The following is a 26380-nucleotide window of genomic DNA, read 5'->3' on the forward strand; positions in this document are numbered from 1 at the left end:
AGGGTGGGGGGAATAAGGCACATGCAGCTCTTGGGAGCCCCTTCCCTGGGTGTAAACATCTCTGTCAGCAAGAGTAGAGGATGAAGCAGCTGCAAGAGCTCAAGTTAACCTGGGAAAAGCTAGACAGTGCTGAGATCTGGGAACAGGCACAAGAGTGAAGAACACAGGACAGAGCACAGGAGAACAAAGGTGATTAATTATCAGAGCATGAACCAGCAGAATGCAGGGAAAGAGAGAAGGAATTATTCAAAGGAATAAAAAGCTCATGCTGGTTTCCAGGAGGGATTGGACTAGCAGCATCTCCTGCAGCTGGCACGTGGGAGATGCTCCCACCAACTTGTGCTGACAGTTCATTGCTGGAAAGAAAATCTCCTTTTCAGAGGATCCAAAGTGCAGGAGGGCAGCACTGGAAAAGCAGGAGAAAAGTGTGAGGAGCACAGCGATCTGCAAGGCTCCTGGCTCAGAGTTAACACTACCATGGAAGAACCATCCCTCCACCATTTTCCAAAAAGCGTACCGGCACTTCCTAAAGGAAAAGTGAAATGAGACTCACGGAATCAGAGAATGGTTGAGATGGAAACACCCTCTGGAGGTCACCTTGTCCAAATCTCAGACTCCCAGGACCATGTCCAGTTGGCAAAGTTTACTCCAATTTTTCCCCCTATGAATATTAAACACCATAGGACAAAATATAATTACTCCATTTGCAAACTAACAGAGTTACAGTGAATGCTCAATGTATACAGCATTTTATTGTTTGAACATATGTTACAATGGACAAACATATATTACATATTACATATGCTATACAAAATATACATTCTGCTGTGAAAAAAATATAAATAGACAATAGGAACTAGCAAGAGGGAACAGAAGCAGCTTTGCTCTTGCTGCTTCTGACCCCTCTCAGTTTCTGTACCGGTAGTGCTTTGGCATTGATTGAGGCAATTGCTCGTTTTTACTAACAAAAGAAAGGCCACTCTGTCCCTCTGCAAAGGGGAAACAAGACACACATGATTTTCTCTTCCAAGTCTACCAAAGAAGTTTTTCCACAGTGCAGCAAAGTGTCACCTACTTACAAGCATCAGCTATTTACAACCAGCTTATGGACTTTAAATGCTTATGAAAGGATGTAAATGTCTTAATTCAGGATTCAGCTTTTATAGGCTACTCTCTCACAGAAATCAGAGCAGCTTTAGCTGCACCCTCTGACAGCTAGCATAGTCCTGGTGCACACAGCAGTAATTTTAAAGCCCTGGCCCAGGCCAAGCAGGTCTCACCTACCTAAAGGGAATTCCCTTGCTCCAGGGCGTTGTACCCCAAGTACTCTCAGGGTCTGGACAATGCCAGATGTACTGTGACAGATCTCCGTGAGCTCAGCTCCTATGAAGCGAGAGAGGAGTGAAAGAAATAGGAACAAGCATTTGCCAAATGGCAATGAGAGAGCAGCAGGGATGTGGTTTTCCCACTGCTGGGAATCACAGATGCCAGCAGCACCTTGTCCCAGTAGCCTGAGTGAGAACTGGCTGAGAGAGCAGCCCAAAATGATAAGGCTTTGCTGCTGCTGTAGTTTCATGGCATGACCTTTTTCATCTGGATTTAAACTGACAGTGCTGGATCCCTGCAGCAGGGATCACTTTGGATTCAGAATAAGCACTGTGCCTTAAATGCCATCTGGGAAGGAAAAGTCTGGAGGAAATAAAACCAGAAAGAAATGTTCTTGGTTTGGGTTTTTTTTTTAAAGCTTTCACCTGTCAAAATCCCAAAATTTACACACCTGTGTTTCTCTCTAGTTACCCACAGGTCAAGGACAATTGCATCCCCTTCCCACTAAAGCTGCTGTCTACCAAAGCAGCCATGCTGGCTTTGAGAGCACGGGAAGAGGCCTTAAAAATATTACTCATTTGCAATGATTTGACTATTATTCCTAGCCAAAGAGCCATGGAAAAAGCATCATTAGTCCCAGTGTTTCCCCACTCATTAACTCAAATACTTCACCACAGTCTCTAAATTCAGCTGTGATTCTGTACAACCAGACCTGACAATTGAGTCACAAACCCTTCAGTCCAGGAATGGATCAATGGGAACTGCCACATACCTATAACTGAGCCGGGCCAAAAAGGGGTTTCTGTCTTTATAAAAATATCACACAGATGGTTTTATTTGGGTACAAATCCTACAGCTCCAAAGCAGGCAGCAGTGACCAGGAGGGAAGCACCTCACTCTAAAGGCGTGACCACAGAGCACAATGTACCCACTGAAAACCCATCCCTGAGGAGTCTTTTAACACCTTCTACAAAAAGGGACATATTCCCCCAAAAAGAACAACTTCCTAGAAAGCCTTTATAATGTCATTGTTCTTTCCCATTTTCTCAGGCACATCTCACTGAAACTATGGAGTCTGAGCTTCCTCTGTGTCAGCAAGATTTTTCAGTAGTGAGGAGTTCCCTGCATTGTATCATTTCTCACCTGTCAAATATTTAAACATTTTGACCACACTTAAGATTTAAGGGAACTATTAGTTCAACAATGTAGCCTGATATTTTACAACAGAAAAGGAACAGTGTTTTAAACTCCATATGCCTTTGGCTATGCAGAAGAAATAAGTATTCATCAAGTGCTCTCTCAATTTACCTCATGCTTTTCATCACCACATTATTTTTAAAAGTTCACTTAACTGTCAGCTAGGAAACATATGGAGACCCTCTCAGCAGATACAATACAAAGGAGTTTTTTTATAGATAAAAGCTTAGATAAACCTTGAAATTCTGCTACTATCATGAAATGGATCAGCTTGCAGCTAGGTCAGCCAGGCACACAGTTGTAGGCAACAATGAAATTCATCAATATCACAGTTCTACCACATGTCTATATGTAAATGCACTTTTCAAAACAAAGACAGCTCTGTTCCCTCACAAACAAGCTTTCAGTTCCCCCAAGCTCCTCATATGGCTTGATATGCAGCTGTCAAGACTAACAGTATGATACATACTTTGGCATAATAAAAAATAATTTACATTACAGTCAACACATTTATATGCTTAGTGTATACAAAATATTTATAAATGTGAGTTTATTTACAACTAGAGTCCATTATTCATAGAAGAAAACAAGCCCCAAATTTAGACTGCCAACAGATACCTACTAACAGTGTAAGGAAGGAAAAGCTGGCCAAGAGTTTTATGCTTACAGTTCTGGGGGAATTCCGTGAGGAGGCCCTGATGGCTTGTTTCCAAGCAGACAAAGCCCTGTGAAATAGCTACACACGTTCTTGAGAGCTTTCCAAAACATGCACCACCACAAAGACTGCTTCCAGCATCACACAATCCGTGTTTTAACGCTATTTTTGTAGATGGCACTAATTTTCCATGTGTTCTCCGGTGCACAGTCCCATTGTCCAATGGAAAAATTGCAGAAAAAAGGCCATGTACCATCTCCTTCAAGAGAGTCTGACTCTTTAATACTTACAGACACATAAACAAGCATCTTTGGCCTTGGGGTTGGTACTGAGGTAGTAAATACAGTCAGTCAATGTGGATTTGCTTTCAAAGCTTTTTGAGTGTTTTATGTGGTTTCACTGTGGTCATGAATGTTCTGTGTCCTGTTAAAATCAAAATTCTCCTCCTGTAGCCTATGGCAGGGTCTGGGCGATGCCTGGTCCCGGTCTCTGCTGGCGATACCGTCACCCCGGAGCAGCTGTGGGGCCTCGTGGGCCAACGGATGGTGCAGGAATTGGGGGTGAGAGCAAGCCAGGTCTTTGCTGCCTCCCCACAGAGGAACCTGGAAGGGCTCTGAGGGAGAAAAATTAGAAGATGAACAGAAGCAAGTTCATAGAATTGAGGAATATTCTAAGTTGGAAGGGACCCTCAAGGATCGTTGCGTCCAACTCCTGGCCCTGCACAGACACCCCAACAATTCCACCCTGTGCCTGAAGAGCGTTGTCCAAACACTCTTTGGGCTCTGGCAGCCTTGGGGCCATGACCATTCCCTGAGGAGCCTGTTCAGTGCCCGAACACCCTCTGGAGGAAGGACCTTTTCCTGATACCCAATCCAAACCACCCTGACAACAGCTCCAGCTGTTCCCTCAGGTGCTGTCACTGCTCACAAAGAGCAGAGATCAATCACACTCAGATTTTAAAAATATTTGAGCTCTGTGACTCAGCAATTACAATCTTTCTGAGCTGATTTTCTCTGGTTTTGAGAGTATATTTTACTAGATGCGCTCCTTTTCCAGCGACCTCTTACAGTAACCACGAACACACAGAGCTTCAGTGTGAATTTTTAAAAAGGTGATCTGGAAAAAAGTCAACAAAAAATAACCAATTTAGGGAGTTTTTTGAACTTCAGCTGAAACAGAAAGGCTATTTGAATTTCTTATGTGAAGCTCCAACTTTTGGTTAATATATGTCCTTGAAGTATAAGCAAAGGCTCACATTCCACAAACTTAAACCTTAAATTAAGAAATTCTATATTTTTAACATCACCCTCTTCAATTGCAGGAACTGGATGCAAGCTGTTGCTTGCTAATGCAACATGGGCATTTGGAGAACAAGTGGTTAATAAATATGAGTTATTCCACAAACTACTGGCACTTGTGTCAATAGTGAAGGGCAGCATATCAAAAGCCAAAGTTATCAGGGAATACAAAGCAACAAAAGGAAAAGTGGACACTCACCAATAATCTGCTGGGAAGAGATTTTCTTATCACTTTTTTTGTCATGGTTGGTAAGGAAGACAGGCACATCTCTGTCTGCTAAGAGATTACCCAGAGCACTGGTTTCATTCTGGGTGCGTGCTGTATACGTTTCCTTGGACATCTGCACCATGAGATTTGGGAGTGTTTGATCCAGGGGGTCCTCCTCAGTGATGAAGGCATAGGGACAGTACTCTCGGGTCCGGGAGTAGATGTTGGCATTGTCATAGCAATCTGAGCAGATCACTAATGGTGCTGCACTACCTGATGAACACAATGGAAAAATAAAATACTCTAAAAAAGGATGAGGATGCCAGATTTCCATAGGCTTTATGTCCTGGTATGATCATTTATTACAGCAGCACAGATTGAAGGGTCTTTTTACAGTTAAGGGAGTAACAGAGTACTCAGCTTGAGAGGTCACATGAGAAACCCCCCAGGCTCCCCAGTCCAGATTCTCCACAGTAGTCCCCTTCTGAAGCTGACCAGGGGAACCACAGACATGTTCCCCTATTTCATGGGCAAAAAAGTTCAATGCAGGTCCAACCACTTGTGCACCAGGGTGAAACAGCCTAGGGATCAAACCTGCCCACACCCATCTTGGACCTGACTTGCCCCTGCATGCCCATGCACATCAGAGGTGATGACAAACCCGTCACTTAGATGAGCTGCTTCTCCACTCCTTCCCAACACACACTCTAGTGCAGTGGGACTGGGATGAAGAGATCATGAACAGGTGTGAAAAACTTACACTGAGGATCGATTTTCAAGCCAGCCTATGTAAGGAGTGATGAGTCCTCAGCATTTTGATGGCAAAGAGAGCACATCTCTCTAAGCTCAATGACATGAACATCCAGAAAATTGTCCAAACAAGGTAGGGAAATAGTGCAAACCCCTTAGTTATGATTGTAACAAGCCAACCAACTTTAAAACAAACCAACCAACCAGCCAACCTTATACCAAGGATAGGAGTCACAGCTAGTCATCTTCTAAGCAAAATCTATTTCCATCTCTTCTGCCTGGGCTCTTGAGATGCCAACGGAAAGAAACAGGATAAAGATCTATCTTGACACTTAAGCTGTGAGGATGAGACTGTGCATTGGTATCCTGATGAGGCTCTGGCAAACACACCTGAGGCCTTTGCTTACCATCTGTGCCTTTGTGCATGTAGCTGCCAGCTGGAGGCATCAGCTGCTGATGGCTCCCTGCCTCCAAGTTACTGTAGCCTTCCTGAGGCTCAGACAGTGTTCCTTGGGAGGACAGGTAGCTGGGAATGTCAGCAGGTAGGTTCATCTCCTCTGCAAGGCAGAATTAACATTGGCAACATTAAACATTGGGAACATTTCAAGGTATTACCAGCACTATTCCCCACGTTAACAAGAATATCCAGAATTTCAACTCACATACGGGTATCTTTTTTTCTACCCCAGTAATTACAAATCCAGACGGCCAGTTCAAAGCTGACAGGGCCAGGAAGAAACTTTACACCTATTATTCCAGGCCCGGAAAACATTTCTAAGTTTATTCAAACACCTACTTCCAAACTTTACTGTTTTCCCTCAATGTACGGCAAACCTACTGTATAAGGAATAGAATTAGCACACTTCTGGTATTTAAAAGAAATTCTAAAATGGAGGAATTTGAGCAAAACCCTGAAGACATTTTAGAAGGAAATCTTCAGTTCTTTAATCTTATCCATTTGTAACAAATCCAAAAATTGCAAGTGTTTTGGATTAAAAACAGGACCAGAAACTGTTCATTTTACACTTAACCTGTGTTAGTGATGCTGTAGTCTTCATTCTTTCTCCTCATGTGGTAGATGACGATAACCCACACCAAGGATGTTCCCACCACACAACACACAACAACGATAATCACGATCCCTACTGTTGTCCAGCCATCCTCTTCATGGACAATGGCACTCTGGGAAGAATCACAGTTGGGGGAAGCCAGGACATTTAGATAAATATGGCCACGCTCAGTGCCTAGTGTGTTGGACATGATGCACGTGTACTTCCCAGCATCCTCCAGCCCCGCATCCACTATGATGAGGAGCTGATTTGCTGCCGCGAAGAAATGCCGCTCGGTGACTGTCAAGGGACCATCATCCTTGGTCCAGTTGAGGCGAGGGGCAGGACTGCCACCAGCTATGCACTGCAGGACAGCAGTTTCACCTCGGGTCACTGTCCTGTCCTCCAGGGGCCTCACGAAAGAAGGAGTTTCTGGGACAAAAAGTGAAATTGTAAGATAACTTCAAAGAATCATGGAATCCTGTAATTGTTTTGATTGGAAGGGACCTCAAAGATCATCCTGTCCCATTTCCTGCCATAAACAGGGACACCTTCCACTAGACCAAGTTGCTCCAAGCATCTCTTGCACTTCGAGGGATGGGGCAGCCACAGTTGCTTTAGGAAACCTGTGCCAGTCCACTTCTAAATTTGGCCATAATGTTAAGAGTCGGCGTCTTCAAAAAATGCTGCACTCTGGAAGGAACTGGCCTTCCATTATTACTCAGCATAGTTCACAGGATGGGTCAGCTTGGAAGGGACCATAGTGGGTCATCTGGTCCTACCTCCCTGCTCAAGCAGGGTTATCCCAGAGTACATAGGATTGCATCCAGATGGTTCTGGAACATCTCCAGTACAAGAGACTCCACTCTGGGCAGCCTGTTCCTGCACAGTGAAGAAGTTCTTCCTCACATTCATGCAGAACTTGCTGTGCATCAGTTTCTGCCCATGGCCTCTTGTCCCATTGCTGAGCACCACCAAGCACAGCCAGGTCCATCCTCTGACCCCTTCCTACAGGCATGGACACACATTGATGAGAGCTCCTCTCAGCCACCTTTCCTCAAGGCTGAACAAGCCCAGTTCCATAAACCTTTCACAGAATCATTAAACCATTTAGGTTGGAAAAGGCCTCTACGATTATCAAGTCCAACTATTCACCATCTCTTTGTAAGAGTGATGCTCCAGTCCCTTCATCACCTCCATAGCCTCTGCTGGACTTGCTCCAATGATTCTGCATCCCTCTTGTCCTGAGGAGCTCAGAACTGAACACAGCACTCCAGATGTGCCTCACTAGGGCTGAGCAGACGGGCAGGATCACCTCCCTAAAGTACTGGCAATGCTCTCTCTCATGTATCCCAAGACCCCACTGGTCTTCTTTGTGGCAAGTTTGTTACCCGTGACAAAATTTGCTATATGGCAACACAAATTACTTGCCTGATCTATACTGCTGGACTAAGATATGCCCCTCAGCTCACTGCAAAGATCAGACTAACTCCAACTCCGCCAAGCAACTCTGCAACTCAGCTTCTAAAGCTTCACTGTGTAAACATCACACCAAGTGCTGCTCTTTGTATTTTAACTTCATTCTCCACCATTTCAACTTGCTGCTTATAGCTAAGCTACATTTCTGCTGCAGCCGTGCAGGGATCTATCAGCACCGGCCAGTCACACTTACCCAGCACAGTCAGGGTAGCATTGGCTGAGAGTCCCCCAGCGATGTTCTGGGCCATGCAGCTGTAGATCCCCATGTCTTCCATCTTCACATTTGCAATGAAGAACACATCGTCCTCAGGCATGACATGCATCCTCCTCTCTCTTGCAGCAGGGAAGTCTGTGCCACCATCTTTCTGCCAGGAGATTTGTGGGGGGGGATGGCCCTCGGCAGCACACTCCAGCCGGGCCATTGCCCCGGTGCGGATAGTGAGATCCATGGGAGTTTTCAGGAAAGAAGGGAGCTCTGGATCAAAGGGGACATCGATTCAGCATTTTCATTATCAGGTAAAATGCAGCAAAAGCTCCACAGCAGAGAGGAAATTTGAAAACATATCTGAAACACTCCATAAGAGAGAGAAATAGATTCTACTGAAGAACTGCACAATTTTTCAGTGGTTATTTCTAAGAGTCTTTCTCCCAAGATTTAAATACGGTATCTACAGTGTTCATAGAGTCACAGAATGCTTTGGGCTGAAAGAGACCCTTAAGACAATACATGCCCAAGGGCAAGGGGACCTTCCACTCTCCCTTGCCCCAAGCCCTGTTCAGCTTGGCCTTGAACACTTAGAGGGACAGGGCAGCCACAGCTTCTCTGGGCAACCTGTGCCACAGCCTTGCCAACCTCTCAGGGACAAATTTCTTCCTAATATCCAATGCAAACATACTTTATTTCAGTTTAAAGCCATTAAGTTCCTCTAAGATGTTGTGAAGAAGATGATTCTCATGGGAAGGATCCAGGGAAAAGTGTTTGCCACATTTTTCTTCTCTGCTAACAGAGAAGGTAAGCTTCCATCTCATCATCTCTAGGTACTGTGGGGATCAGTGGTCTGCTGACTGATGTCTTACCTGCCATTCCCTCAAAATAAACAGAATCATTGCTTTTGACTTTTCAGAGTTTTTACCACTTATTTTCTGATGAGTCTTCCCCAGTTTTACAAACATGTGGAAAAGGTGCTGAGTTCTGAGGAGACAGTAGAGGGAGCTTTTAGTTTAAAGAATTCCACCTCCAATTAACAAGATGAACAACTAACTCTGTTCTAATAAAGCATGGGAGATAAATGCCACTTTCAAAAAGTGAATAGAGGCTTTTCATCTACAAAAAAAATCACTTGTTTCCAGCTTTATAAAATTATGTGTGATACATCTAAATCTCACTGATATTTGCAAGAGTATTTTGGGCCAGCTTTAGTGAAAAATAGACTTGCAGCTACATAATGGAATTTCAGGTTCAGAGTGTTTCTCCTTTTTTACCATTATCACTTACCATTAACAGTCAACTTGGCTTTGTTGGAGTAATTGGAGCCAAAGTGATTGGTGACAATGCACTGGTATTTCCCTTCATCAGTGAAATTCACATTCAAGAGGTGCAGGACAGTGGTGTATTCCAGCACCTCCCCACTTTGCTGCTGGTACCTGGCAAAATTCTCAATGTCAGCATCATAGAGGACCTCACTGTCTTTGCGCCAGGCCGTGGCCATGGGTGAATCACTGCTGCTCACAGCAGTGCACATCAGGGTCACATTTGTGCCTCGCAAGGCCACTGTGGTCTCTGGGTGGACTCTTATCTGTGGTTTAGGGAAATTATCTGAAAAGAAAAGCACCAAGATTAGCTACTTTTCTCTTGAGCAAGAATTAATATTGCAAGAAAACTCACTCAAAAGACAATGCAAGCAAAACCAAAACTTTAGGAAAAGATATCCTGCTTGAGGGGCACAAATTCAGCTGTTTTGAGCTAGAAATCAAGCTGTGGAGGAGGCAGAAGAATCAGCACTGAAAACAATCAGTGTGGAAGTGTGGTGCTGAGCAGCCCTGCCTTTTGTCCAACTGTCTGAAACTTGCTTTATTTAGATCACACTCAAAAATCCCGCTCAGCTGAAGAGCCAAGCCATTATATGAAGGACTGAGACTTACTTTCAGATAGTTTAAATATCCTGAAGAGCCTTGAAGTTCTACAAGCACAAAGCATAACAAGCTGGAACTTCACTAACTCATCCCACTTAATGAAACTGATTTCCATATCCATAAATTCAGCAAAGACACTCTCATAGACACATGAAGAGCTCTGGCTCTACTCAGCCACTGTGGTGGTACTGTGGAGAAGTGGGTGTGTGCAACTAATTTTTTTGTAGCCTTTGCCACAATGAAAGAATTGCATATACACAAATAACTGTTATAAAAATTGCTCACCAGGAAAAGGAAACATCAGGCCTGCCACAGGCTTCACGCAGAACTCTGGGCAAAGTTTGAGACCACTATAAACATCACAGTTATGGAGCACCAGAAAACGTGTCAGAGCCTGAACTACTCTAATTTTTGCCCAGAGCTGTGGCTGTCCCATTCCTGGAAGAGCTTGTGGCCAGGTTGGGCAGGGATTGGAGCAATCTGTTCTCATGGAAGGTGTCCCTATCTATGGCAGGGGTTGGAACTGGATGATCTTTAAGGTTCCTTCCAACCCAAACTATTTTATGATTCTGTGATATTCTGCCATATGAGCAAGAAGCAGGAACAAAGTGTCAAACAGTCCTTACAAAGCTAAAGGTAGTCAAAAGCAGGGAGAATGAAAGCATAATTCATTCTTACTAGAAAGCTAAATAAAAATTAACGCCCAACAGCACTACTCCTTTGGGTTAACTTCAGTGCTCAAACACCACCAAACAGAGCAAAGAGATGCAGAACTAAACCCCAAACTCAGAGCAGACTCGGGGATGTACATGGTCCACGTGGGCACCAAGGCCAGGACCAAGTACCTCCCCAGTACTACAGCTTGATTTCAGCAACAAGACTTGTGTTACTGTGCTTTTGTGTCAAAAGTCACTAAAATACAAACCACAAACAAAGTCATCAGGGTCCACACTGAGAAGGCTTTGTCCTGCCAACCACTCAGGGTGAGCACAGCTGACACTGACAGACTGCAGCAAATGGCTCTCACTCAGCCACTGGGGCAGCCATTTCAACTGGCAATCACAAAGCAAACTGCTTGTGTTCAACACTCTGCAGAAATAGGGCAAAAAAAAAAGGGTGAGTGAAGTTTATTTTACATGCATACGTGGGATTTCACACAGCAAAGCAACTTAAAGCATACACATACAGACACATCAGATTTACAGTATTATTTTATACCTATGGGTATTTATTATAAAATATTGGGAATTTATGCTAGAATCAGTCCCTCTATGTCAGCATTAACACCTAACATTTCATTTTAATCCTGGAGAATATAAACTCAGTTTCAGCTTCCAAAAAAACAATCCCAAAACCACTAAGCCTGTCTTTAAAATTATCTCATCCCTCTTTAAAGCAATTAAAAGAACATAACATTGCAGCACAGCTCCATGTTTCAAACTAAACAGAACTGCCATTATGAAATGAGCAGAAGCCTCAATTCTCATTTTAATGCCAGATGATAAATATTTAAGGCCCAAAGTGATTTCTTTCATACAGCTATCAACTGCAGCTTGTTTTCTTTGCTCCACAGAAAACCTACCAACAGAAAACAATGATGGTCTCTTCTTTCCTACCATCTGCTTTCAAAGTTTGCTAAGTATTATTACTCATTTGCTGGAGTGCCAGACGCCACCTCTGAACTGACTTGAAGAAACTGGGGGACTGAGTTTTGTTTGCCATACTCCAAGTATGAGTTTGACTGACTTGAGACAATCCAGTCTTTAACAAGAAGTGATCTGTCCCAAGATGCAGCCAGTCATGGGAGAAAAGAGGCTCCAAACAAGCAAGGATTCCATCCTGCTCTTTGTCTGTACATATAAATGACCAATCATTTTCAATATACATCAGAGAAGGCAACTTCAACACCTGAAATTGCCTCCTCACAGCAGCAGATCTTGCAAACTAAATCCATCTGGCCAAGGTTAACTAATGGAGTAACAGTTTTAGACCAGGTTACAATAGTCAGAGACTTTATCTTACAGAAAGTATTGCATTACAGTAGTATTAGTCTTGGGTGTGAAGGTCATTTCACATTATATTACTTCATATGAAGACCACAAGAGACCCTATCAGCTTAAACATCTGCTGAGCACATACAAAATCTTGTCTAGCTGTGAATTTTAAAGCCTTTCCTTAGCCCCAAAAAACAGGAAGAAAAACACAGGATTTGCTAATCCCCCTGAGAAATTCTTGATGAATTAATTGTTTTGTTCACTGCCTACATGCAGTGCTGAGATTGCTGCAAAATCATAGGATAAGAAAAGCTTAATGGTTCAGTACTGCAAGTAAAAGTTAACTCCTCCTAATTGCAACTAAGGAAATGCAGTTGAAGATTTTATCAAACCTTAAATCTAAATATTCTGCTACCAACTTTGAGTTGATATTTTACCAGCATTGCTGCAAAAATTTTATGAGGAAAGCAGGCACACTTCAGACAACTTCAAACAACACTACAATGGCTGAAGAATTCTTTCCAAGGTAGGGCTTGTAAAGAATCTAAATAATTGTTATGAACTTACAGCTCCTTCAGGTGAGCCAGGGCAAAGGCATTTTCTTGGATGGACATTATTGCATTGTTGCTTAAATCTCTGTAAGTTAAGCAAAGAGCACAATGAGGAATCAGTGCAATTTTATACACTGCCTTCAGTTAAATACTTTAAAATCTCACAGAGAACACAAGACTGAAGTTGACACATAATTAGGAGTTCTACAAATTAAAATACTTACAGATGTTCAAGTCCTTCGAGACCAGAGAATGCTTTTTTGGTAATTGACTTAATCTGGTTTCCCTGCAAGATTCTGAAAATAAAGGCCCAGAAACCAGTCTGAATGTCAATATGAGTTCACAAACAAGACCCAAAAGAAATACCCTATGATGCTTAACTACATTTTTTTTTTCTAATTCTAGCTGAGATACAGGACTAAATACTATTCTTTTTAGCTTAAAGGCTCAACTAATTTTCCCAAGAACAGGGCTTCTTTCCTATTTTCAACTTAAGATATTTGGGTTAGAAATGTGTCAGAAGATAATTTAAGTCAGGAGGATGAAACAGCAATAAGTAGAACTTGGGAATGAAGCAATAACTTCTTAATACCAACCTGCTACCACCACACGACTTCCTGGACTGCACCCTCACACCAGACTATTTCCTAAAACAACATTTGTAACTACACAGGACTGAGCTTCCTACAAAACATGTGGCACTGGATGAAAAGTGCACAGCCTAATATCAAGTAGTTTGTTAATGCAATAGTATTTCAAATTTGCTCAAAAATACTTTGTATTTTGGGTATTTTGGGTTGGTTGTTTTTTTTTTTTGGTAAGTAGTAACTTTCACCCAAACCAAAGAAGCACAAAAAATGACAATCATCACACAGAGGGAGTGAGGTATTCAATAATAAATGCAGTCAAATACTTATGCTCAATCTCATCAAACTGATGCTGTAAGGAAATACAGTGCTCCATGGATCCGATGCTCCTGAACAAGGAACCCCAGACTACATCAAGTGCTAGTTACACACAAGTGGAAACACTGAGTAGGGCTTTCTGCCTCACGTCATTGACTGACAATTACTTAATATTTTGCACTGTCCCTCTCTGCATGCCTGGGAAGCGCTGTTGTTCCCCTAATTTGTAATACATACAGTTTATCCAGCCTGCTGAGTCCCACAAAAGCTTCATTTGCATCTTCTATGGCCCAGGAGATCTCATTGTTCCTCAAGTCCCTGCAGGAGAAGACATTTCTCAGAAAGAAGACTTGGAACATCATCATGACCAGGGCTAGTGCTGAGCTGGGGAAGACAGGCCAGGTATGAGGCTCTGGCACACCTGGAAGGTCTCTTTTACAAAACTAAACTTGTCAGGAGATGGATTTCTCACTTCAGAAAGGCAAAAGGGAAAACATAATGGTAAGTGCTGCAGTAAGCACCACAAACAAATGCTGCAGCACAACTTCTTGATGTGGCATTTAAGGAAAGCCCCAGTCTGACCAGCACTTTTCATGTGACGGACTATGTGCCAGGAGCTGGGAAAGGCTCCTGAAGCAAGTTGGTTCATGTAAGGGAATTAAGCAACACACTAGCAGCATTAATCTTCACAAGTAACAGGCTTATACCAGCATTAGCATATTAAGGAATTACACCCAGGCTACAGTGTAGGCCTGCCAGGCACACCTTGGTGGCTTCTCAAAATAAAGTTGATATTCTGCTCACAGATCTTGTTATCACCTAATGGTATTTCTGACTGACCTCAGCACAGCACTTCAGCCCCTCATGGAGAAGAGAGGTCTGAATAAAAAAAGCAATAGAGCAATACAGTTTGGAGAGAATTAAATGATCTTCAGAAAGAAAATGAAATAAATTCACATGCATTTTTAGCCTGAATGGCATGGACTGAGCCAAAAGCATCTGTTTTGATACCACCATGCACAGAGAGGAGTGCATTTAAAGGAAATCACACTAATGAAAAATAGTCCAGCCAGTGTTTTACCTGATATTCTATGCAACAGCTAGATGAAGCTTCCAAACAAGTCAACTGACACAAAATTAGGTGCATACACAGGCAACTGTATATATCACTTATATAAACACCTCTTTCCCTATGCTAATGGGGGGAAAATGAATTATCTAGTTTCCCATTATGTCAGACTGTAACTGTGTAGAACACCATCATGGAAGAAACTGGGATCAACCTCCAGGATGCCATCAGTGGTAACACATAATTTTCCTATTTTTCTTACTTTAAAATACAGAAGTCTTGTTAAAACCACACACAGCAGTCACTTTCACAACTTGTATTTATACACTTCCCAGTTTAGGACAAAAAGAAAAGAATTTCATATTTCACGCATCACAAGGTCTGAACAAATAAGGCCTTGAAACTTGCTCACATTAAATCTTTTCCTCTTTGAAAATTATTCAAGCTACGGTGCTCCCAACATGGAGCTGAGCTAATAATGACTATAAGAATAATATACCAAATTTATTTCCCAGTTGCTAATTCTTGTGATTTAAAGCATTTCTAGAATTATCTCAACATCTGCTTCAGAATGCTATATTGTGAGTGCTGGAGAATACAAATTGCCAAACTGCTCACAGTATTATGAAGCAAATAGTGTGATAATACATAAAACTTCAAAACTTCAGGGCTGTTCTTAGATACATCTGTAACCCTAACTTGCAGTCTATGTACAGTTTTACAGTTTATTCTGCTATACTGCAGAGTGGCAGGAGCTGAACATACACAAAATATGTTCTCCAGCTGTAGCACCAAACAACCAGCATACAACCAACAATGGAACTAAAACTACACAGTATCTCCTGGGTTTTGAGGTATTTTCACACTCCACTACTCAGACCACTCAGCAAAATGACTGAGCAGCCCAAAAGAAAAGCCCCTCATTGTGTGAGAGAAGAGCTGGCTACTCATGCCTGGCTGGGCACTAATGCTTGGAGCCTTGTTAATCACCACTGCTCTCCATCCTGCACATTCCACTCCCAAAGCAAAGGGCCAGGCCCTCACTGTTGACACCCCTGAGAGCCCAGGACAACCTACTAATTAATCTGCTCTTGTTCTTTTTCATGCTACTCTAAATCTAAGAAATTAAGTTTAATTATTTCATTAAAAAGTTGTATAAGGTTAACAGAGTATGACTGCTTACATGAATCTCTCTGGTGAGTTTGCTTATTTAAGCATTTATTTAATGAAGCGACAGAGGGGTTATAGATTTTCACTTCTTTCTCAAGTACTGTTGCTCAGGATAATTACAACTGTTCAGATCTACGTGGGAAGGATTGGGTCTCTTTTGAAATATCCCAGATCTGCCAGAAAAGGTCCTGGCAAGTGCAAAGCTGTGCCTTCAACAGCAAGAAGCAACTCTACAACCTCTGTAACGTTTGTGAGTCAGAACATGAGCAAGATGGACTAAACTATCCCTTCTACAACACAATAAAAGGGTTCGGTGTTTGGTTTCTGAGGTTCCAAACCTAAGGAACCCCTCTAGAATAAAGAGCTCCAGGCTATTTGCTCCACAACTGCATTCACAAGGTACCCACATCTCTCAGAAGCGGCAGGACACACATCTGAGCACTCAAGGTCACCAAGTAATTGTTTCTTACTACCTCTACAATTGAGTGGTCAGCTTGTTTTAGCTCGGCTGGAATGCTATCGTCTTGGCAAGCCAAAATATTATCAGCCCTACCACACCTGCAGGCAGGACAGCACCAACAATGATCTCAGGCTCCCACAGTGCAATATCCATAGTCTCTGCTTCCAAAAGCTCCACTTGAACTACAACTACATTAAACTGAAACTTCTGTTTGGAGTTTTCTGTACTTACAAGGTTTGAAGATTTGTCAGACCTCTAAAGACACCATCAGCAATGTGATTAATGCGATTGTCACCCAGGTTTAGCTTCTCCAATAAACCAAGTCCCACAAAGGCAGACTCCTTGAGGCGAGTGAGTTGATTGTATGACAAGTCTCTGAAAACATTCAACACACATTTTAAAGGCAAGCAGGGGGATTAATTATTAAGATACTATCTGACTTGATTAACTATTGTGTTCTAATTTCTCTAACAGAATACTTATAATTAAAATACATCATTGCCATGGGCCTAGCAAGGAAATGGAGTACTTCCTTTGGTAACTCATTCTTGCCAATCAATAACTGCAACATTTCAAAAATCCCCAATGAATAGCAGCCCAGGACTTACAGCTCAGCAAGTCTTTGGCAGAATTCCCATGCATCTGGGCTGATCCTGGTGATGGCATTCTGGCTAACATAGAGTTGTTGCAATGTCCGCAGCCCATACAGCCAGCCCTTGTTTACTTCTGTTAAGTTATTATGTTCCAGTTCCCTAAAGAATTAGATGGGAAAAACATTTGCCAAATAGATTATCAATGTAACATCTACTTATAAAATTTCACCTTGTGGATCTCAAAACTATTTACTAACTTTAAGCCTTGGACAACAAAAAATGTGTGATTCTTTCAATCCCATTGAATTAAAAAAAAATGAACTAAAGTATATGAAGAACTGAGTAACTAAACACCAGCTTCAGGGATCGAGTGGCAGAAACAAAACTATATTCTCAAAAATAATTTTTAAAAAAGAAGTCTTTTGCTAACATTGCATCATACATCCCTGTGTTCACACTGTCAAAGTCAGAGGAAAGAAAAACCCCATGCTATGAGGACTGCAAATGAAAACCAGCAAAAACCAACTACCGAGGCAAACATTCTTGATCACCATGCAGGAAGAAGCTGGAAAGAGGACCAATGTAATGGAATCACAAGACTGGTTTGTGTTGCAACAGACCTCAAAGATCTTCCAATTGCAACTGGGACACCTTCCATTAGACCAGGTTGCTCTATTCAGCCCTATTCTACCTGGCCTTGAACACTTCCAGGAATGGGGAAGTGTATCTTTCCACTCCTGAAGTAATCAGACATGACATAAAAATAATGGGAAAATACTTTTTTCCTATGATTGCGTCAGTATCTCAGCACAGCCTTGATGTAAGGGAATCCAGAGCCATTTTCTTTTTGCAAAAGAAATTCCGCAACCAGTCATACTCACAATTCCTCTATATTACCCAGGCCAAAGAATGCTCCATCCATTAGTCTGCTAATCCCATTGCGCTGCATTTTCAAGGACTTTAAGGATTCCAATCCTTGGAATGTAAGACTTTCCACTATTTTAATCCGGTTCCTTTTCAGTTCCCTTTCATAAAGATGACAGTCAAATATTAAGACACCTTGCAACAAGCACCACTGTGTGACAGTCAAGAACATGCTGAGATTAACAGCTCAGCTGTAAATGTTGTTTTGATGTTTTCAAGACTGTTACTTACAGAAACTGCACATGAGGCAATCTGAAGATCTTTGGTGGAATCATACTAATCCTATTTCTGTTCAGTTTTATCACCATTAGTGAGCTAGATAAGTTATCAAGGCAACCTGCTTCTAGAGTAGTTATTCTGTTGTTACTCAGATTCCTAAGAAAGGAAGGAAGAAGGAAGCAGGTCTTTCAGAACACAAAGAATTTGATGAACACAATGGCACAAGCACCTCAGAGCAACCACTGATTAACAGAACCCAAGACACCTGTGAAGTCACATGAAAAATCTAAATCACCAAGCTAAATCTTTTTTCCCCAAGGAATTGGTGTCAGAAGCTGATTTTTACTGCATGTCCATGTTTCAGTTAGAAGTGGTTAACAAAATGTCCACTCAATGAGTGATGTACTCAGGGTAGAAATTATTCCCTGTTCCTGATGGCTTATGTACCTGCATTCTGACAACAGCAATTGCTGTTCTCTGTGTTATTTGGGAAAATACAATACTGATTGGTATGAAAACTATTTTATTTCAAGGACATATGTAGCTCCATTAAGCACTGCTACCAGTTCAAAGCTGTGTAAGGATGCCAACTTTAAGACACTAATTTAAGAATAAACGAGGTCTCCAACATTATCATTGTAGAGCCAGAAATCCCAGAGACAGCAGATCACTCATACTTACAGGTACTTCAGCTGCATTCGTGGAAAGGAAGAGGCTTTAATTTCTGAGATAAGATTAGAACTAAGATCTAGATTTTCCAATGAAAGGTAGACCTGGAGATGCTCAGCATTTATTTCTGGAATGGTATTGTGTACCCTGAAAAAGATTAGCAATAAATATGATTATCACAACATCTCATCCTTCTAGATGCACGGCTGAAATACCAACAGGATTCTGTATATCAACAGCATTAGTGAGCTTCATGAATAGGACATGCATAACATGCTTCCAAAAGTGTTAATTCCTAAAGCAATACTGCAAATCCAAGAGCTATTTGCCACCATGGCATATGAACAGATTCAAATTCTGAGGCCTATATATAAGCTGGTCCTTGTGGGAAGTGTCGTTCCTGGACTGAATCCCACCCCTTCAAATTGCCTGCCTTGGTTGACTGCATTTTATTGGTAATTTAGGGTGACTTGATTGTCTAAATAATTTGTATTTCTTTAAAGAGTGCTTACATATTCCCTGATGCTCTTTACATGAGCAGTATTTCAAGAAAAAAGACGATGTTTTTCTACAATGTGATAGCAGAACTCTAACATGGTCCTACCATTTGTTAAACAAGAAGGCAGATGAGCTATTACTTACAATGAGAGAAGAGTTATATTGGAAGTTGTTTCTCCAAAATATGGAATTTCACTCAGCTCATTGTAATTCATTTTCCTTAAATAGAGGGCAAAAAAATTACCGACACTTCAAAGAGGAAAAAATCCTTCTGTACACAGCAGAAATAATTCATATCAATGCACTTAAAATTTTTACTGTATTAATAATACATAGTAGTTGACAAAAAATGATCGCCCAAGAGCTTAAATACTAATAATTTGAACAATTTGAACAGCAAAACATGCTAGCTTTTCTCATTTTCATGGATATTGTTACTTCTCTTTCATTTAAAATCAGCTATAGCCAAAACAAACACTCCTCATTTCTCTTTAAAAATACTGGTCTTCTGATCTTTCATGGGAAAGATTTCTGCTCACAACACAAGAGTTTTATACATAAAATGTGCTGCCAACATGGAGCATCAATTTTTTATTAACTTGCACTGAATATTTCTGCAAGACAGACCAGGCATCTTGACATGCAATAAAACATTAGAATTAGGTAGGATATCTTAAGACTTTATCCTCATAAAAAACAACTTACACTTCTTGGAGAGTAGGGACAGACAAATCAATGCTCCAATTGGATGATAATAAATGATTATGACTTAAATCCCTAGAGAACAGAAAAAAAAAGTTATTTAGTTCCTGGAATAATAATTAAAAAACCTAAACATGGCCAAAACATCTATACGTTACGCAATCTCAAGTTTGAAACTGCATTTAAGTATTTTATACAGCTACTCCTTCACTAAAGAAAAGAGCTTGTTTTAGCGGTCACTCACAATTAAAAGTCTAAACAGTTCCATTTCTCTGTTTGAATCAAAAAACTTCTGTTAAAGCTTCTTGATAGGAAGATTGTACCTGACCAGAGAATTCTGGCTTTAATCCAGAGCTTTATTAACAACACTTGTCCACTGTAAGAAGGAAAAACTTTGCAGAGACATGTGAATAATTTCTTACAAAACGCCCGTTACTGAACTGCTTCCTGCAGCGCAATCCCCATTTTCTCAGCTTTCCAAAGATGCTGACTAGCCAAGCCAGGCTTATTTTAAAGGAACAACATACACAAAATTCCCAAACAAGCTGGAGCCGAGAGAACCCTGAGGCTGGGAATCTTTCAGACAGATGCTTTAGCACCAGTTGGTTTTACTTATAGGAATCAAATGCAGGAGTTGGACTCTTTCAATGGGCAAGAGTCATCAAATGCAGCTTTAATGTTCACACTGGGTGTTGGTGCTATTCCATTGCTGTAACTTTACACAGTATTTTACTTTCACCTTGGACTTGGTGCATAAATGCAACAGATACATCCATTTCTGAGCACAGGCTGCCTCTGGTCATGACGTGAGTCAAAGGCGGACTAAAAAAAATCAGATTTATGATGGAAACACGGTCCCAGCCTTTCTGACACCAGAAAGGACAGGCAGATGTCAGGCCAAAAGGTGAAACCAACTCATCTATGTGACATTTTGCTGGTACAAGTCCAGCACAGAGATGAATCTCCCTAAGCTCACACCAAGAGCCTGAGTCATTGTGTCTGAACAGACCTGACACTGCCACTATGCTTGCAGAATAGGACTGGTGCCCTCACCACAGTCGGAAATCTGTTGGTGAGTGCAGGAATAACTGGACACAGCTTATGTCTCTGAGCTATGAAGATGGTGAAGAGTCTAAAGGAGCCATACAAGGAGTAGCTGAGGTCACTCAGCTTCTTTAGCCTGGAGAAGAACAGACTGAGGTCAGGACTCACCAGGGTCTACAGCTTCCTCCCAAGGGGCAGCTCTGATATCTCCTCTCTCTGAGCATGACAAGACCCAGGGGAACAGCTGGAGCTGTATCAGAAAAGGGTTAGGTTGGCTGTCAGGAAAAGGTTCTTCCCCCAGAGACTGGCTGGGCACTGAACAGGCTCCCCAGGTTAGTGGTCAGGGCTCCAAGGCTGCCAGAGTGCAAGGAGCATTTGGACAATGCTCTTGGGCAGAGGGTGGAATTTTGGGGTGTCCTACACAGGGCCAGGAGTTGGACTCAATGATTCTTTTGGGTTTCTTCTAGCTCAGAATGTTCTATGCCAGCTAGTTGCTCTAGCCTAGCAGCAAGGCATCATTCTTCCCTCCCCATTTCCAACTGAGAGCTGTAACAAGGAATCTATAACAAGCTGTTTTCAGCAAAGCTGTTCCACTCCCTATGAGCTCTTCTGGTAAGGTCCTGTATCACTGATCCTCTCATCATTACAGCAGTAGCATTGCATGCATTTATCACAGTCTTAAGATTATCAGGCAGGCAGCAGCTATGCTGACGCAGGAGACAAAATCACACTTTGCAACCAAAACTGTATTTATCTGTTAAAATGAATATTAAAATGTAAATGAGTATAATTCAAAATATTTCCATTGACAACCAGGTTTGGACAAGCCACAGCATCAACACACTCCTCTATTCCTGCAATAGCTTTGGGCCTGTACTTGACTCCAAATAGACCAAGGGCCAAACTTGATCCTATAAAATCATTAACTCCAATTCCTGGCCCAGAACAGGTCAACCCCAAAATTCCAACACATTCCTGAGAGCATTGTCCAAAAACTCCCTGAGCTCTGGCAGACTATTTTTGATCTGTAAGACCACAATCTACTAAAAGACAATATGGACTGACAATTGACAGACTACAGTATAGTTATAGTTGTTAACTTTCACTCAGGTTCAGTGTAAAGATTCAGCTGAATTATTAAAATCCTGGGTGTCATGGCAAGTCAGGCAGTTGTTAATGTATTCTTTTAATTACACCAAGATGCAAATTATACCGATGAAGCAGTGTTTGGAAACAAACAAACAAAAAAAAAAAATCAAGAGAACCGGAGAGGAGAACTGCAGCCAGCTGCAGAACTGTCCTGCAGCTCTGCTTTCTCAATACTTGTGGTAATTAAGCCAGCCCTAAACACTAGAAAAAACACAGAAACAACGAATCATGAGCTGCCTCTCAGCAGGCTTCCCACCTCAGGGGGCTGACTGTTCAAGACACTCTCTCCAGCTGCCCACATTCCCCTGAACCCCGCTCAGCCCCAGCTTCTGGGCATCCACAGGAGGCTGGCACAGACAGGTGGAGGGAGATATGATCCCAAATCCCAGCAGTAGACTTTCCTGAATTTTTCAATCATGCAGGCACCCAGCCAGTGCTGGCAGTCTAATCTTGGAGCAGTGTATTTAACCAGAGCAGAAAGTACTAAGCCATGATGTTTCCGAAGAACTGGTGCACAACAGATGGAGGAAGGAGATAATGGACATGGAAGGTAACAATGTACCCCTCAAGGTGTGCAGATACTCCACTAATGAGCAAAACCAGGCCATGGGTTCTGAGCCAGACCAACCTGTGTGTCAGGCACAGCTAGCGGACACTGACACAGATCTTGGAAGCAAGATTAATATATATAGAAAATTGAAACTTGTTTTTTCTAAGGCTTTCAGGAAGACTATAAGAGACTATGTTAGCTGGGTAGGGAGCCTTCAACAACCTTCTAGCTTACCTGCCTGACTACTTTAGGACTGACCAAAAGTTAAAATTATTCAGGACACTGAATTCCTCCAAATTCCTCCTAAACACTGACAGCCATGGGGCCTGGGTGATGAGGATGGGCTAACATCCAGCTATCCCTCCCAGAAGCCTACTGTCTAATTACTGAGTTAGAAATTAAGATTTTAATTCAGAAAACACAGAGAATTATTTTTGTATTATTACTCAGATTTGGACTACAACAAAGTTTTCATTACAATAAGTCCTCTTTCAAGAAGTTGGGTAGAGTTGATATTTAAAGTGACTTTGACATTATTTATATCTACGTTCTGTTACTGATGCTTTTCTTGTTCAAACAGACCAACTTATCACAAAATACAGAATGAAACACATTGGCTGATTTTCTGTGTTTAGGGATCATTCAATCACACAGCTAAGATTCCTGTTCTTCTGGAGAACCAGACACGATTCCCTTGTTCTGGAAAAGCCAAAACCAAAAAACCTATCCTTTAAGCAGCCTTTGTAACTGGGAGGTCCAAGCTGGGCAGAATACAGAGCAGACGTGCAAAATTTGTATTTTAGAGATTCATCTGGTATTGTATATAACATCATCCAAACATTCATTCTGAGCTTAAGTGGTACTCATTTCTTAAGTAAATAAAACAGAACACATACCAAATGGATTATGGATGATAAAGAATGATCTTAATTCAGCCAAGCTGAGAATACTGTGGCACTGTAGAGGTATTGATGTAGAATGCAGGCAGCCAGTTGACCTCACCCAAAAAAATCTACTGTGAACAGAACTTGCTAAACTAATTAACTGATACCTGAACTACTTCTGTTCATCGTCTCTCTGGTTACCAGGATATATACACACACCTACCACTATGGCACTAGGGGAAGCGACCACTAGCATTGTGCTTCTCTCTGCCCCTATGCACAGGGCTGGCATTCCTTGCTCTAAAGAAACTAACCTTAGGAGGCAGACATATAAAAAAAAATGTCCTAACTCCCCAACTTCACAATGCTTTTCATCACCCACCAGGTTAGCCACAAAATATATATAACTTCAGAGGAAAAATGAAGTTAGTAGCCTGAGTACTTCCATAATGAAAACCAAGTTCTGCTCTGCTGGCTTTTATTAAAAACAAAAAGTGAAAATAAAACCAACCCACACACACACACACACTGGAAGCACCACCTGCAATTAATTTGAGAATTAGGAAAACGCAGTTTTTAGTCCTCAGTGCTATTTGAAATGGTATGACAGAACTAATAGAGAAAAGCACATCAGGGACTTCATCATGTGAAAAAAATTAGGCTTTGATTAATTTAAAACAGCTGGTATATATTATAGCTCATTTAAATTCAGAATTGCTAGAGCAGTCCTAGTGAAGAAAAAACATCACCCATGCTTCATGTGCCAAAATCCTAAAAGCCACAACAGAGGATAGACACAGAATGGATTGAGACCAGCTCTTGGAGGACTTAGGGCTGTTGGTGGATGAGAAGCTCAACAGAAACGTGCATCTGCAGCCCAGAACACCTCCCTGAGCCCTGGGCTGATCCCCCAGCATGAGCAGCAAAGGAGGGGGCGATTCTGCCCCGCTCAGGTGAGACCCCACCTGCAGGGCTGCCTCCCACCCTGGGGCACCACTGCCGGGGCCGCTCTGCCCGCAGCGCTCCGGGCTCCGTGAGAACATCCCGCGGACAAAATCACAGAATCAACTGCGTTGGAAAAGACCTCCAAGATCATTGAGTCCAACCTATGACCAAACACAACCTTGTCAATCACAGCACCGAGTGCCACGTCCAGTCGTTCCTTAAACGCTGCCAGGGAATCCACCACCTCCCTAGGCAGCCCCTTCCCATGCCCAATAACCCTTTCTGTGAAGAAATTCCTCCAGACGCCGAACCTGAACCTCTCCTGGCATAGCTCAAGACTATACCGGCTTGTCTTATCGCTTGTTCCCTGGGAAGAGAGCCCGACCCCCACCTGGCTGCACCCTCCTGTCAGTGAGTGACAGAGATAAGGAAGGACACCGAGCCCCGAGCCCTGCCAGCCGTTCAGCCCGGGCCTCGCACCGCGCCCCCCGCCCCGCCAGGCCGCGGCCTGCGCGCAGTCCACCGCCCGCCCGGCTCCGCAGCGCTCACTCACAGCCCCGTGGTGCCGGCGGGCAGCGGCGGAATCCTCCGCGGGCCCGGCCCGCCGGGCAGGCGCTGCCGGCTGCAGTCCAGCAGGCCGCGGCGGCATGAGCAGGGCGCGGCGCAGGGTTCGACGGCACCCGCCCGCGCACACAGCGCTGCTGCCGCCGCTAGCAGCAGCAGCAGCGGCAGCAGCGGCGGCGGCGGACGGCCCCGCGGCAGCGCCCCGCCGGCGGCCCGCACGGCCGGCCCCGCTCCCCGCATCCCCCGGCCCGGCCCGGCCGCGCCGCGCCGCCCCGCCCGGAGCCACCGCAGCGCGCAGGCGGAGAGGGGCGGGGCTTGATCTGACCCCGCCCCTCGCCGCCCTCCGGATGATATCCCGACCCGGGCTGGGCGGGGCCGGGAGAGCGAGGCACCGCCTCAAGCCCCGCCCAGCGCGCGCGGCGGGGTGCGCAGGCGCGGGGGCGCCGCCGCGGCCCGGGCGGCCGTGAGGGAGGGGCGCGGGCGAGGCCGCTACAAGCGCCTCCCCAGCAGCACTTCCATTAGGGGTTGTAAGGGGAAGGGCCGGGAGAGTCTCTGGAACAGCCTCAGCTTGCAGTCGGGGAGGGTGGGTGTTGTCAGCAGCTTCGTTTCATCCGTTTGCAACGTCAGCTTGTGTCAGTGGGTGTCTGCAGCGAGCGGTCAGATGACGCACTGTTGTCCCTTCCAAGCGGACCCGTTCTCTTTCCCCACGAGCTAGGTGCTGCCGTGAGGGTGTCATCCTCTCCCTGGGCTGTGCGTGCAGCGCACCTGTGCTGAGGTGTCCTCTCACAGACACCTCACAGGTGTCCCCAAGACTGTGCGGCTTCACTGGCACCGTGGCCTGGGTCTGTGCTCCAATAGCCAGCGTGAGGGCAAACAGACCTGCAGGGCTTCACCTGGATCGTGCTGGCATTGCCAGCACCCAGCCTGGCTACCAACACCTGGGCACAGACCAAACCACTGGCTGTGTGCCAGTCCTGTCTGCTCTCTGCAGCCCCTCCATGCCATTCACATCCTGACAGGGCTCTCAGGCTGCTCCCACACCCCACTGCCATGGCCATGGCCTCCAGGTTGGCCAAGGTCACAGAATCATTTAGGTTGGAAAAGACTTCCAAGATCATCGAGTCCAATTTGTGACTGAATACCACCTTATCAACTAGACCATGGCACTAAGTGACACTTCCAGTTCTTCCTTAAACACCTCCATGGATGGTGTCTCTTTGAGCAGCCTGTTCCAATGTCTAATCACCTTTTCTGCTGTTACAGAGTGTCCAAAGGAGGGATATGGAGATGGTGCAAGGTCTGGACGGGCCATTAGGAATTGCTGAGATCACTTGGCTTGTTCAGCCCAGAGAAGAGGACTCTGAAGTCAGACCTCATCAGCATCTGCTGCGGCTT

The 26380-nt window shown here is 43.5% G+C and overlaps 1 protein-coding gene across 3 annotated transcripts; it reads right to left on the reverse strand.

Moving 5' to 3' along the window:
* Positions 1-733: 733 nt before the first annotated feature.
* Positions 734-25257, reverse strand: LRIG2 (leucine rich repeats and immunoglobulin like domains 2). 3 transcript variants are annotated; one of them, XM_072918897.1, is made up of 19 exons: positions 24975-25088; positions 21062-21143; positions 19853-19924; positions 19292-19366; positions 18662-18796; positions 17993-18136; positions 17719-17862; positions 16853-16996; positions 16476-16619; positions 13783-13863; positions 12865-12936; positions 12657-12725; positions 11021-11184; positions 9458-9778; positions 8156-8437; positions 6466-6915; positions 5842-5991; positions 4676-4957; positions 734-3791 (listed from the first exon to the last, which is right to left on the reverse strand). In XM_072918897.1, the coding sequence occupies exons 2-19, from the start codon at positions 21115-21117 to the stop codon at positions 3565-3567; spliced, it is 3012 nt and encodes a 1003-aa protein (XP_072774998.1). In that variant the 5' UTR covers positions 21118-21143; positions 24975-25088; the 3' UTR covers positions 734-3564. The 3 variants fall into 3 exon arrangements, with proteins under 3 accessions (XP_072774998.1, XP_030147600.2, XP_072774999.1); XM_030291740.4 differs by lacking the exon at positions 21062-21143 and having other exon boundaries at positions 24975-25257; XM_072918898.1 differs by lacking the exons at positions 17719-17862; positions 17993-18136; positions 21062-21143 and having other exon boundaries at positions 24975-25257.
* Between the last annotated feature and the right edge of the window lie 1123 nt (positions 25258-26380).

This window comes from Taeniopygia guttata, chromosome 26 (genome assembly GCF_048771995.1).
Source record: "Taeniopygia guttata chromosome 26, bTaeGut7.mat, whole genome shotgun sequence".
Lineage (NCBI taxonomy): Eukaryota > Metazoa > Chordata > Aves > Passeriformes > Estrildidae > Taeniopygia > Taeniopygia guttata.